General features: G+C 45.0%; 1 protein-coding gene across 3 annotated transcripts in view; it reads right to left on the reverse strand.

Annotated features, from left to right (window-relative positions):
• Dph2 (Diphthamide biosynthesis 2) overlaps positions 1-14,797 on the reverse strand; it is a 126,804-nt gene that overhangs the window by 40,943 nt on the left and 71,064 nt on the right. The window contains exons 2-4 of one of the 3 annotated variants that reach the window (XM_075882921.1): positions 12,949-13,061; positions 10,940-11,047; positions 4-224 (exon numbers count right to left, since the gene is read on the reverse strand). In XM_075882921.1, the coding sequence (XP_075739036.1) occupies positions 4-224; positions 10,940-11,047; positions 12,949-13,061 (442 nt within the window). Of the gene's footprint in view, positions 1-3; positions 225-2,628; positions 2,714-10,939; positions 11,048-12,948; positions 13,062-14,797 lie in introns of those variants that run through there. The other 2 variants (XM_075882922.1, XM_037432238.2) reach the window with 2 other exon arrangements.

Here is a 14,797-nt window from a genome sequence, read left to right on the forward strand (position 1 = left end):
TACACTTGCAGTGGTCGTACTGTGTATCAAAAAGCACAGCTATCCTGGTATGTGGGTCAGGAAAGACACTACGCAGTCCCAGCTCCAGTCCCTCAGTGGTGCACGGTGACCTTCCCAAGATGAAGAGCACAGGAAGTCTCGATGGCACACTTAGGCAGGAGTGGCCATAATGGACAATGGCATCGGCTGCGACATGCTCTGCAGCGACTTCGTCCACACAGCAACTGGAATCGCACATACTCGTAAAGTCAGAAACTGGCCGAAGGGGCTGATTATTACAGTAATTATTTCTTTTACCACCAGGGCTTGCACATCGTAGAAGGGAGTGCCATATTACATATGAAAGAATAGAAACAGCACTTGATACAAAATAAAAGAATGAAACTTGAACAATTCACAACATTAGTCAAAACAGATCAATATCAGATATGTGAACAAAATGTGTAGCAGTAGTGATAATGCAAGTAGTACATGCAGGACCAAACCAAAGAACAAAAGCAACAAGTAAAAAAGAAGGAAACATGATATATATCATAAGCAGGATGAAACAGTGCCAAGCATATTTTGCAAAAAAACCCTAAAGCGCGATGTGTTGGTAAGCATCATCATCCTCGTCAACCTGACTACGTCCACTGCAGGCCGTCAACTCTCTCTGTGCTTGCTGCTGCCATTTTATACGCGCAAACTTCTTTATCTCATCTGCCCACCTAACTTTCTGTCTCCCCTTCACCTGCTTGCCTTCTCTGGGAGTCCAGTCTGTGATCTTTAATGACCAGCTGTTATCTTGCCTTCGCGCTATGTGTCCTACATATGACCATTTTTTCTTCTTGATTTCGACTAAGACGTCCTTAAAACCCGTTTGTTTTCTGATACACTCTGCTCTTTTCTTGTCTCTTAGGGTTACACCTATCATTTTACTTTCCTCTGCTTGCTGTATTGTCCTCAAGTTGAGTTCTCTTAGTAAGCCTCCAGGTTTCTGCTTCATAGGTAAGTACCAGTAAGATACAACTGTTATATACCTTCTTCTTGAGGGATAGTGGCAATCTACCTATCATGATTTGAGAATGCTTGCCAAATGTGCTCCACCCCTTTCTAATTTTTCTAGTGTATTGGTAATAGTAGTAGCAAATTGTGACAATACAAATCACTAGGATGTGGTTCTTGGAATGAAGGCACGCGAATATGTTACAATTCTGCAGCAAAAAACATTAACTTTTTGTAGGTGGTCAGTTCTAAGTGATATGAACAAAAGAAATAAAAAGAACTGTTCACGAAGGTTATTTTTGTGTTAATAAAATTTATGAAAGACTGAACCGGGCTGTTTCATGCCGAACAGTGACTTCGGAAAAGTTAGGCTTGGACTTCATTAGAGTAACACTGGCCGTGCAGATTTAACTGGATAACATAAAGTGAATTGAATGATTCTGAATTGCTTCGAGTTCATGTGCTAGCGTAGTGCCACCTAGATTGCAGACTGATCATGTGTACTCAGGAGATGAACTAATGCAATTAGTGTAGAGAAGCTTTTTAAGGGATGAGTGTGCCCCCATGTAGAAGTTTCTTAAAAAATACCCAAGTGATTAGTTAGCCTTGGCGATGAAATACTCCAAACGATTGTTCCATGACGTTATTGGAACACCTAGATATTTGTAAGATGAAACAGCCTCGTGGTAGGTATCGTTAATTTAAGATGATATTGTTGACATACAAGTGAGATAAGGCACAAACACACTGCTTGCCATTATGAGATGTTCAGTTCTATGTTTCATAACTGACACCATGTTATCTAAACCCATCCGTAGCAAGGTAACACTGTCTTGGTTAGTTATAGTTCGGTAAATTATGCAGTCACTTGCAAACAGCCATATCTTTAATGAAATGTTAGTTGGAAAGTCGTTCATGAAAATTAAGAACAGCAAGCGTGCCAACACAGAGCCTTGGGGAACACTGGACAGCACTGGATAACAACAACCACAAAAAATGTATCAGGATAGCTTTATCCATTATGATATGTTCAGTTCCATGTTTCATAACTGACACCATGTTATCTAAACACATCCGTAGCAAGGTAATACTGCCTTGGTTAGTTATAGTTTGGTAAATTATGCAGTCACCTGCAAACAGCCATATCTTTAATGAAATGTTAGTTGGAAAGTCGTTCATGAAAATTAAGAACAGCAAGTGTGCCAACACAGAGCCTTGGGGAACACTGGACAGCACTGGCTGGAGGGGTGAATCAACAGTGTCAGCAGAAACAAACTGTGTTAGGTTAGAAAGAAAAGCTCAAGTCCAGTTAAGCATGTTTGTATCTAGATTTAAATGTTTCAGCTTAATAACTAATATTAATGAGGACCAGCAGACAATGATGCCAAGAGAAGAACTATAGGGGATGTTATTAGAAGTAAATGCAATGCAAATGTGAAGAGAGTAAAGTGGACAAAACAATAACTTGGCATTGGCAGGATCCAAACCTGCAACCTCGAAATAATACATAATGCTCTGTCACTGAGCTATGGTGGCCGTGATATCTACTTCCACTCTATAGGATATACATGTGAAAATTAAATGTGGAAGCTCCAGTCAGCACTGCAAGGTGCCATTGCGGCGAGTGTTGAACACTCTTTTTACCTTTTTGGATTCATGTAGTACTTGATCTTATTATGAGCTGGCAGCTGACCAGTAATCCCTCATATACTTCCTGAAGGCACCAAGTCTGAAAGAATGAGACAATCGTGCTGCGTGAGACGAACAGACAAAAAGAGTGTTCCACACTCACCGCAATGGCAACAATCAGCGCTGACAAATGCTCCCACGTATAAATGCACATATATACCCTAAAAAGTGGATGGACGGGGAGATGACCCCCACCGTAACTCAGTGGTAGCGCTTTTTAAACTTGAACTTGATTTTTACACCTGACCCTGTGTGCTGGCTATATGAACCTTGAACTCAACACCCTCTTTTATCCTTTGACTCTTCCCATTCTAAGTTATTTAAGTAAATCTTTACTAACCAGACTCTTCCCATTCTAAGTTATTTAAGCAAATCATTACTAACCTTTGTTTCATCAATTCAGCAATGTGCTCGCTTGGGCTAGTTGGTATTCTATTGAGCTGTTAAGTCGTGCAAACTTCAAGGCCCTGAGAAAAAGACAGTGCCGCGACACACAAGTGCTCATTTTCAACTGAATTTATATAGAAGAAACTCATGAAATATATAGGTAACCGCACACCTGCGCAGCTTCACAACCTCAAAACCACGACATTCCGAAGGGACAAGTTTCAGTTGAACAACTTGCGTGTCGAACTCTATTTGCCTATCGTCCCTGCAGTTTGCGCTACTTTACAGTTCATCGATTCCCTTAGAAAATCATGTCACCATGCGAAGCAGCTTTGCAGCTCAAACTGAGTGGCTTTTGAGTGCTGGGTACCCAGCTATCCTACTATCTTCTATAGCTGAGCTATTAAAACAGATGAAGAAAGACTGCAACTCTAAGGCTCACCTGGAACCTAAGGACCATAAAAGACCCGTAGTTTTATCTTACGTGCACGATGTTTCCCACTGACTAAAAAAGATAGGCGAGAAAGCTAGCCTGAAAGTAGTGTTTTCGGCACCGGACAAGTTACAGTGGCTTTGCAAAGCAGTTAATCTCCTGCAATCACACGCTGGTGCCTGCTCAACCAAAGACAAAATATGGTTTATGCCATGTGAAAGCGCTGTTGTTTACTCAATACCACTCTCATGTGGTAAAAGGTATACTGTCCAAATGGGATGCTGCCTTAATGAAAGGCTACAAGAGCATCATTACAATGTGCAAAAAGCGATTCAGGGACACATTGGAGTTTACTGCCATAATTGTGGATGCTTCCCTTTCTTTGACCAATGCGTAGTGATAAGAAAGCACCCATCACAAATGACTCGAGAAATAATTAAAGTGCACTGTATAGCAAGAGCTGGCAACGCATGTGTCAGTCCCCATTTGTTGGCTTTATCTGGACATGAATCTTCCTTCCTTAATTTGGTGAACCGTCTATGAATCTTTGATATGTGACATTACGACGGTGGTGTCTAATCTTGGCGATACATTCAGGTAATCTTTGTTCTTTGGAGATGGAAGTGTACATATATGATACAATTTGCAACTAAAGCTCAGTTGAAAGTTAGTGCTCTGTCCTCCTTTGTCGGTTTCCTCAACCATTTCTTCTCAATTACCATAATGTGCTACACCAGTTCAAGTATCTCCTGAAGATGTCTGCAGAAAAGAGAAGAGCAATGGCCTAATTGCATACGCATGCATGTGTATACGATTTCCTTTACCAAGTGGTGCAACAGCCCTGGCTCAGCGACAACTATTTGTTGCCAGCAAAGATGTGGCAAGTAACTTTATAAGACAGATGCTTGGGCTAGTTGGTGATTGGGAATCAACATATTTGCACAGCGCAAGACTACGAGTAGTTATGATGTAACTACAGACGAAGAGACATAGAGAGAAAGAGTGCTGACTTCAACTGAAAGTTTATTTACGAAAACGCTGGAAATATATACTCATGACAAAACATCACTGCGCAATTGCGCAACCTATTGCATCATGGTAAAGCAATCATCATCTCATTATATCGATACAACACCACACCTCAGCGCAAATTCACAATTTATTGTGTCAAAGCCAGAAACTCGATTTCTTTTTTAGTTAAAGCAAGCGAAGGCATGCTGATACATCAATCACCCAGCATTTGCATTTGATTGACCTTAATAATCTCTTGTGTTAGCTGCTGACAGTGTTTGGCTACAACAGTGCACTTTTAGAATTCCGGTCTGCAACCACAATCTCTACAATGGATACCCAAATGACCTTGCACAGCTGAGTATACGTTATAATGATGCTCCTTTAAATGCTCATTCTGGCACCGGCCCATTTGTCCAACATACATCTTGCCGCATGACAATGGGAGCAAACAGACGATGGCTATCACACATGCTATGAATAGCCTTTTATGTTTGATTCTGCAGCAGCTCCTTCGTGCGGACTGTGCATTCACCCATTTGCAGAGCGCTGAAAGCTTTTCTGGGGCAGAGAAAACAACCTTCACATTTACATATCACCTATCTTTTTCAAGTTCTGCGAAAATCTATGTAGATAGAGAATCACAGCCACGCGCTTTGAGCTACTAGCCACGCAGTTCACTGGTGCTTCTCGACCCTGTTTAATTGTCCTAAGCAACTTTTCAGCCATCAAAAAGTTGCACATGATCAGGGAAGCCAGTGCTGATCAGACAGGAAGCCTGCTCAAAGAAGCTGCTGATAACGAGTGGCCGCAAGACTTTTGGAGGGCTAATCTTAGCCCTCCGAAGGTCTTGCGGCCACTTTCTTGTATTCTTGCAAGCGTGTGCGAAATACCTAGGTGTCCTGTCGTATCATCGTGCAGAGCCTGGAGGAGCTCTGGCCGCAGAGCTGAAGGCACCTCAAGAAGGTACTTGGCTCGAAGCGGCGAGAAGTGTTATTCATTTGCAGAAAGCCGTTCCGCAGTGAAAATGACGTAAGTGCCCGTTTGAATACCTTCGGAACAATGGAGGTCCTGCCCTCAAGGTATTTGACTAGCCCCTATGTTCTAAGTCAGCCCGCTAGCGTTCAGCAAAGTCGTAGGCAGTTATCATTCCCAAGAAGAAGTCATCAATCAGGTCTTTCGGCGGCGATGGGTCGACGGGCGCTCGCGACAGGCAGTTGACGTCGAAGTGTTTTCTGCCGGACTTGTAAATGGCGGTAATGTCGTATTTTTGAACTCTCAGGCTCCATCAGACATGGCGACCTGAAGGGTCCTTCAGTTAGTTAGCCAACACAAGGTGTGGTGGTCGCTCACAACTTTTAAGGGCCTGCAGTAGAGGTAAGGACGAAACTTTGACGTCGCCCAGATGATGGCAAGGCACTCTTTTTCTGTGGTGGAATAATTGCTTCCTGCTTTGGATAGTGACCGGCTAGCGTAACTAATAACCTTCTCCAGTCCGTCAGTTTTCTGCACAAGGACAACGCTGAGTCCTACACTGCTTGCGTCAATGTGCACTTCTGTTTCGGCGTTTTCGGCGAAATGCTCGAGTAACGGAGGCGTCTGTTAACGTCATTTTAGTTCCCCAAATGCTTCCTCCTGTGGGGTTTCCCACTTGAACTCGACATCAGTCCCCGTAAGGTTAGAAGGTGGCTCGGCGATGCGGGCAAAGTTTTTGATGAAGCACCTGTAATAGGCGAACAGACCGAAAAATCGACACATGGCCTTTTTGTCAGCTGACAGCGGAAATGCAGTGATGGCAGCTGTCTTCTGTGGATAGGGTCTTACTCCGGACTTGCTCATCACGTGGCCCAAGAACAACAGTTTCTCGTAAGCAAAGTGGCATTTTTCTGGTTTCAGGGCTAGTCCGGAAGTCTTGATGGCCTGAAGTACAGTTTCGAGGCACCAAATATGCTCGTCGAAGCTTGAGGAAAACATGATGATGTCGTCTAAGTAAACGAGACAAGTCTGCCACTTCAATCCTGCCAGCACTGTGTCCACAACGTACTGAAAAGCCACAGGTGCCAAGCAAAGACTGAAGGACATAAGTTTGAACTCGAAAAAGCCGTCTGGCGTTATAAACACCGTTTTTTCTTGATCTTTCTCGTCGACTTCGATTTGCCAGTAGCCAGTCTTGAGGTCCATCAACGAAAAGTACTTCGTGTTGTGGAGCTGATCCAAGGTGTCTTCTATTCGTGCGAGAGAATAAACATAATTTTTGTGATTTTGTTGAGGCGGCGATAATGACGCAGGAACATAGGGTTACGTCCTTCTTTTTCACTAACACTACACGTGACGCTCACGGACTCTTAGACGGTTGGATGATGTAATCACATAGCATTTCGTCGACTTGTCTTTTAGCGGCCTCGCATTCTCGCATCGAAGCTCTGTAGGGCCTCTGCCGTAGTGATCTGGCGTTTTCCTCTGTTATTATGCCATGTTTCGCGACTGTGGTCTGGCGAGTTTTCTACGACAACGAAAAGCAGTCCTTGTATTGCAGGAGCAGGGCCTTGAGCTGCTCTTGCTTATGCTTCGGAAGGCTCAGATTGACGTCGAAAGCTGGGTGAGGAGCTTTGTTCCGCGGAGTAGGTTCTGTAGAATTAGCGAGGGCAAAAGCATTTGTGACTTGCATAATTTCTTCGATGTAGCCGACCGTTGTACCTTTGTTTACGTCTTTGTACTCGTTGCTGAAATTCGTGAGCATAACTGTTGCTTTTCCTTCCCTTAGCTCAGCTATTCTTGCAACACAAATATTGCGGTGCCAATTGCCTTCAACAACGCCTTTGAAGTCTTCTGGTTTAGGGGTGCCGACGAAAATGATGACGCTTGAGCGAGAGGGACGGTGACTTCTTCTTCCAGCACATTCAGGGCACGGCTTCCTGATGGCGTGCGTGGCGGTAGTGCTTTAATATGATATGACATGATAGTGTTATCCACGATATGATAGTTTTATCGACTTTGCTCTCAGGTCGATGACCGCACCATGAAGGTTCAGGAAGTCCATTCCAAAAATAACATCTCTCCAGCAATGCTAAAGTGCGATGAACCTTGCGAGATAAATGCGACTGTTAATGGTCACTCTGGCTGCGCAGATTCCCGCTGGCATTACTAGGTGACCTCGGGCTGTACGGATTTCCGGGCCTTCCCAAGCAGTCCTAACTTTCTTCAACTTCATGGCGAAAGTCCCACTGATTACGAAATAGTCGGCTCCAGTGTCAACAAGAGCTGTGACGCTGTGGCCGTCGATGAGAATGTCGAGGTTGCGTTGTGGTCGGGTCGTGGCGTCGAATCACGGCTATGACGGTTCGCTCCGCTGCTTCCACGTTGCGTCGTGACGTTTTCTGCAGGCTCTGAAGCTTCGACATCAAGACCCTTTTTGTCTTGCGGTGGGTGCTTTCGATTTCTTGACGGCGGCGGCGAAGGATCTTTGGTAGTTGGTCGTACAGCAACCGCATCTCCATCAGTTGCTGCCCTTAGTTTTCCAAATAAGGGCTCGAAGTTCGGCTCCGAACAGAGCTGGTGTACTGCCCACGGTGCGGTGAGATGTAGCGACATGGCGACAACGAACGATATGGTCGTTGGGGTGTCAACTGTGCTCCCGCAAGGTAGTCGGCGATGTCATGTGATCGTTCACCTCGTTGTGGGAACGGCGCATTGATGCTGAAGCCCTGTAGGCCCATTTGACGGTACTGGTAATGGCGGTAGGTGTGCCTGGCCTCACCGCAGTGGTAGCAGAGCGGGCAGTTGTCAGGTGCCCGCCAAACATTGGTTTTTCTTGGAGCAGAGCGGGCAGTACTCAGGTGCCCGCCAAACATCGGTTTTTCTCGGCGCACTGCGCTGGCTCCCTGCCAAATGGTAGGACAGCGGTGACGTCTCGCGACGGAAGTGTTACGGGGCAACGTTTCGGCATGGGGGTGGAGGAGGGGCATGACAGCGGGCTGCAGCAGCATAGCTCATGGCTTGTGGCTCAGGCTGCACTGGTTCGGGTGTCCGGAAAAATTGCTGGACTTCCTAGCGTACAACGTTGGCGATCGGGTCTACGGGATGCTGTGAGGCCGGTGACCATTTACCATGCTCTTCCTGTACGATCGCTCGGATCGTTTCACATATGTTGTCTGAGCGGAGGGCATGAACAGCTGCAGCGATCGGTGATCGTACTGGCGGGTACGCATTTCTAAAGTCTTCTCAATTGTCGTGGCCTCTGAGACAAACTCTTGAATGGTGTTTGGTGGGTTCAGCACCAGCCCAGCAGAGAGATCGTGCTTCACCCTTCGCATGAGCAACCGGACTTTCTCCTCCTCGGACATGTTGGGGTCAGCGTGGTGGAAGAGGCAGGTCACTTCCTCTGTGAAAATGGTGACATTTTCATTGGGCAGCTGCACCCGGGTCTCCAGCAACGCAGCGTCCTTCTCTTTGCAAGTGACGACACGTTTGCAGGAATACACCGCAGCAAGAATCCTACGTTTGAAGGGCAGACTCACCATTCTTGAACCAGGTTTTTGCCACATCTTCCAGAGAAAAGTAGACACGTTGGAGCTTTTCTTCCGCATCCCAGTGGTTGAGGGCAGCCACTCGTTTGTAGGTCTCTAGCCAGGTCTCCGAGACTTTGAACGATGACCCGTGGAAAGTAGGTCGTTCCCTTGGCTGCTGCAGCACAATCGCGGGCTGTGGTGCAGCAATACGAAGCAGCACCTCCACCAGATGTCACAAGGTCGTGACGTGAACGAAGGGAGCAGACTCCAGGTCGAAGAAGGAACTGTTTATTCGTGCTGAACTTGTGGCCACGTAAAAGAAAAGTAAAACACTGGCACTGACAGCAGCGAACAGAGCGTCGGCCGTCAATCAACTGAAAAGTGACAAATCGTGTCGGCATTCATACCATTGCCATCGAATATTGTATCGTTATCGCTAGCGGCGACATAGATTCCCGAATAATCTGTGACGTTCCCGATGTGGGCGTAATTTTAGCAAAACGATCTACCAAAACCTCGAAGCTTCTGGAACATATAGTAGGCACAGTTTGCGCTGAACCATAGCCTCCTTTATTTTCTGTGCCCGCGCAGTCAGTCCGCCGGGCCCGTTCGGCCGCCTCCCGCATCCTCCTCTCTTTTTGCGTCGGCTATCCGCCAGGGGCGCTCGCATCCCAGAATCGAGTCGGCGCATTCAGCCGCGGCGACGCATCTCCAGGAAACCTTTGTTCGTGTCGCATACGTTTGCAACACCAATTATTTACGACCAAAACGGTACGTAGTACTTTCAGCAAGTATAATTGTAACTGTTGCTTCATTGTGTTGCGTGAGCAGATGACACGCGGCATTAACTGAGTGCGTATAAACAAACAACGTCGTTTGTACCCCGCGTTTGCACGGCCGTTGTCAAGCGCGGCTATCATTTTTCGCGCTTCTTTCTGGCAATACTTTTCCGCGCACCTATCTTCGCAGCGTAGTACTTTCAGCAAGTATGATATTTAACTGTTGCTTCATTGTGTTGCGTGAACAGATGACACGCGGCAATAAGTGAGTGCGTGTAAACAAACAACGTCGTTTGCACCTTGTGTTTGCAGGGCTGGTTTCATGCTTTGCTATCATTTTTCGCGCTTCTTTCTCGTGAGGCTTTTCCGCGCACCTACCAGCGAATTTCGCTAAGTAATCAGGAATGTTAGTTTACGGTTTCTCTCGTTTCTGTCTCGTGCAGCGGCCTACGCACACAAGTCTCCGTGGTTCATTCGGCTGTGATGACCCGCGTCAGGTGCGATGGCGTAATGTTGCGTGCCCGGTTGCAAGTCTTCAAGCAAAAAGAAGGAAGTAGGAATTTCATTCCACGAAATTCCAAGCGACGAGGAGTTGCGGCAAAAGTGGATAAAAGTCATTTCACGAGACAATTGGACGCCGAACACCACTTCCTGCTACTCAACCGTGTGCAGTCGTCATTTCGCTGCTTCTGATTTTAAGCAAGGATGTAAAACACGAAGGCTTATGAAAGGTGTGGTGCCTAGCGTATTCGAAGAATATCCGCGCTTCTTGCAGCCTTCGACAAAAGCCCCGAGAAGTGACGCGGCGATCAGAAAAAAAAAATTGTGATTGCTAAAATTATGATTGCTGCTTGTGAACAGTGTCAACGAGGCTACTAAAGCTCGTCAGACTGTGTGCGTGTGAGGAACGTTTCGATCGACGCCCTCTTGTTCGTTTCCGCAGGTTGCGAATGAATTAATACGCAATAAACAAGTTTCTCTACCGTTTCCTTGAAGGTATGGTGTTCTGTTCAATGTGCTATCTTGCGTACTTATTCTTTCTCTCTTGCATATGTTCTCTCCTAAATATTTAAGTGGCACACGAAAGTGGTATCACACTTTTGTTTTTTAAGCTTGCCGCGCTTACAAACGCGCAACGAAGGACCCACCCGTCAGTGCCGGCGGTAGCACCGGAGTCAGTGAACAGGCTCTGCCGGTTCTGGGAAGGCAGCGCCGCCTGGTGGTGATTGCGGGAACTCAGCCTGACGGTCGGCTCCCTTTGATCCCGGCGGCAAAGCGCAGGCACAGAAAATAAAGGAGGCTATGGCTGAACGTAGTGTGACAGGGTGATAACAAAAGTTGAGGAAAGCAACGTGGCAATATTTATCATGACCTGCACAATTTTCAAATTGAAATAGGGGCTTTATGGAAATGTCATTTTGGTTTTTTTTCGTTCAAGAGAAGTCTGAACAACCTTGAGTAGTAGCGGGACTCGAGTTTCTGTAGAATGCTGGTGATAACCTGTAAAATATGTAACATTTATAAAACTTATTATACTAAGAGCATATAAGCCATCATAACAAGCTTCTAAGCTTAATAAAATGATGAATTGATTTGAGGGCTACATATTCATTTAAAAGAGCCTTACAACACTTTTTAAAGTAGCCGTAGAATGTATTTACTAAAGAAGCCTATTGTTTTAGGAATTCACCGCCGCAAAAATTTTCAGAATCAGATGCCGCACGGGTCCAAGGACTTTCAAGCGGTTATCTAAGGCAACGCCATCATAACTGACAAAGGGTAAGAAGTGACAGGGATTAATTTCTCTTCTGCACGCCTCTCCCGGAGGACGCTGTCGAACTTCACATAAAGTTAATTAATTAATTAATTAATCCATCTATTCAGAACAAGCGGAGTTGCAAAGATTTGTCACACGCTGCAATTGCATTATCCCTTCTTGTCCCGACGAAAGCGCTGGAAGCTAAGCAGGGAGAGATGGCATGGAGAAAGAAACTAAGTCATGTGCGCCTTATGACCTTGAGCACCTTTTTTTTTTTTATTCGAATACACGGCTTTTTAGTGTGATCGAGCGCGCACGCGTGGACAGGTCGCGGCCTCCCGCTACGGCCTCAGTGACAACCAAGTGCGCCATGTTCAAATCAGCCAATGGCTGATGCAATGGCTGTGACGAGTGATTTTTAGCTTCTGATTTCATTTGCCCAGAGAAGAGAGTAATTTGCAGCTGGCTTTGAGAATTTATTGTAAATTGCAGGATGCGTGCTGCGCTATAATATTTGGCTCGCATGTTTCCGGTAGCCTCGACTACAGATCGGCAGCGTTTTCTGACCATGCTCAAAAAGTATTGTAGGGCCCCTTTAAATTTTAAGAAAGGCTTCGCGGCAAGGCAGATTTCTACTGGATGGGTGCTTTCACAGCTTAACACTTCGACACTTCAGTTAAACTTCCTTTACAGGCTCTTACATGCGGATTACTATACACCTATTCGTTCATTGCAAATACTTCGACATTTTCAATCTTTTAAATTCGAACCAAAACAAATTCGAGTACTTCACTATTAGTTCGTACATTCGAAGCATTCAAAAGATTATTCACACAAGCCTATTTATCACCTTTTCTACATTCAGGGCATCATGCACCAAAATTTGTCCTCAGCTCTGAGACCATGAAAAGCGAGTCATGCTGCAAGTTTTAATTAGTGTAACTGAAAGAGGATATTCGGCGACTACAGATACATATGCATCCTAGATGGTCCATAACCCCAATGTCTATCCTCACACGTGAGTTTTTCGTGAGACACAATACTCTTCTTCATGTTTTGTACACTTCAGATTTGTTTGGTGCAGATGGGATTATCTTCATGAAGTTGAATAGCCAGCTTATAAATCATCATTCTGATGTTCTTGCAGAGATGCAGTGCATTTCTGGAACACACTGCAAAAGGGTGCACCTACTTTCCTTGGAAGTCAGCGTGCCACAAGCAATTGTACAGTGTGAACTGCTTTCAATGCAAAAATGTGTGTATGCAGATAAATAAAGCGGTTTCTAGTAAAAAAGACTAGCCTGGAAACTTTTGGTGCCACCCTAAACTCGTCTTCTAGGGTGGCACTGCTCCATAAGTGTGAGAAGAAAAGTCAACTCTAGAGAAACTGTCATGCACCTTCCGTAGGATGTGTCACCCAGGATGAAGAGTTCAGCTGGAACACTAGCCTGGAGGGCCAGGGTGATGCTCACAGAGTTGACCAGCATTCCATCAGGGAACTGCAGTGCCACCTGGAAGCGAATAAGAACTACATCAACTACACTGCCAATAAACAATGAACAGAAGCTCCAACAAACTACATTTTCTGAATATTCACATGGTTATGCATTTAATTTTGCAGTGCAGTGTGCTACATTAGAGAAAATGGTGAGTAGGATGGCGTTTTACTGGATGTGCATGAAGCAGTAGATCCACTATTGACTGTGCACTGTTGTCATGCAAGATTGTAACACTTTGGCTGTAACAAGGTTAATCAAATTTTATGAGCACATTACAAGAATGTTGCTAAGTTTGTAATGTTCAAGGCCCTTTATGACAACTATGCACTCAGGTAATTCATCAAAATTATTGTTGAACTGGCACCTTATCTTCGACGGAAAAGTTGCAGAGTCAATTGAAAAATATAACCTCTTTCCATGATGACAACTACTCTTCAAGGCAACAAAAAGCGTGTCATATATGAAGAAGTGTCACATGACAAGCTGCTTGTATTTGGCCACACTAGTGGACAAACAAGCTACCAATGCATGATAGAGAGATGCTGTATTTACACCCAAGGCCAAACATGCGCCCAGCAAACATGATGTGGTAGTGGCCACACCCATTTTCTCTGCTGCATCACATTACTATTCGCATTCTTTAAAAAATCCTGAAAATGCAGAAATGCTCAGAGAGTCTGGCAAATAACATGCGTTCCAGCCCAGGTCTCCATATTAAACGACAAAATATCAAAGTAAATGTGGCCACTATAAGCACTGTATTCAATACATTTTGAGCAATATGCTGCAGTACCTGGACAGTAATAAACCAAGGCTTTATGGCTATGAGATTTTACGGACAAGTATTATATAATGGAGTGCAAGTTGTTGTCAGATGGTTACAGTTTGAGACTCGGAACCTTTAACCCCTGCAACAATTTGGATGAATGTGGCTTGTTCACTTGTCCACGTACTAATATCTATCCATGATAGAAAAATACATAATCAGGGATTGCGTGCTCCAGCTGACATTTCAACAAGTGGACTCGTCTTCTTCAAGGCCAGAACTGCATTGTTCTAGCCTTGAATTAAAAGATGAGAAACGCTGAATCTAGCACACAAGTCCTGTATATGAATTTTTTCTTGCAACCTTCCATCTTTCCCTTCCTAACATACTTTTGTATCTACCCGTGAATGTTTTGATTGAGACTCACTCGCATCCAAGCTAGTTTGTGTGTCGCTTCACAGATGGCAGCACTTGCTTCACGATTTCTTTAATTTTAACTGCCATTTCACATTGTTTTATGAAATGGCAGTTACAAAATGTTGTCCAATACATGCATTGCTCATGCACTGTTGTGGGAAAGAAGCCTTTCATCATCGTACAGCTCTTCAAGCAGTGATTCCTTCAAACACAGTTTACTTCAATTCCGGGAGTGAGATACGGAGTGAGCAGAGTGGGTAAGGGCGTAAACAGGGGTTAAGGATATCATAGTTGAAATCAAAAAGAAGAAATGGTTATGGGCTGGGCACGTAGCATGTAGGCAAGATAACTGTGGTGTCGGGCATTTCATGGACCTCCGATCAGTTTCGGTTTCGATGGGATGTGTCGCATGGTGCCACAGAACGGCTACATTGACAAACATTGTTACGCGCCAATGCGCTCTCTCTCAATAATATTCCCTCCCGGTTCTTGGCCTAGCGTGACGTTCTTTGCAGCACTCCGGCCCTAATGCACACATTGTTTCTGTCGGATGGTGCCCCGATGA

The sequence above is a fragment of the Rhipicephalus microplus genome, unplaced genomic scaffold, assembly GCF_043290135.1.
Source record: "Rhipicephalus microplus isolate Deutch F79 unplaced genomic scaffold, USDA_Rmic scaffold_14, whole genome shotgun sequence".
Lineage (NCBI taxonomy): Eukaryota > Metazoa > Arthropoda > Arachnida > Ixodida > Ixodidae > Rhipicephalus > Rhipicephalus microplus.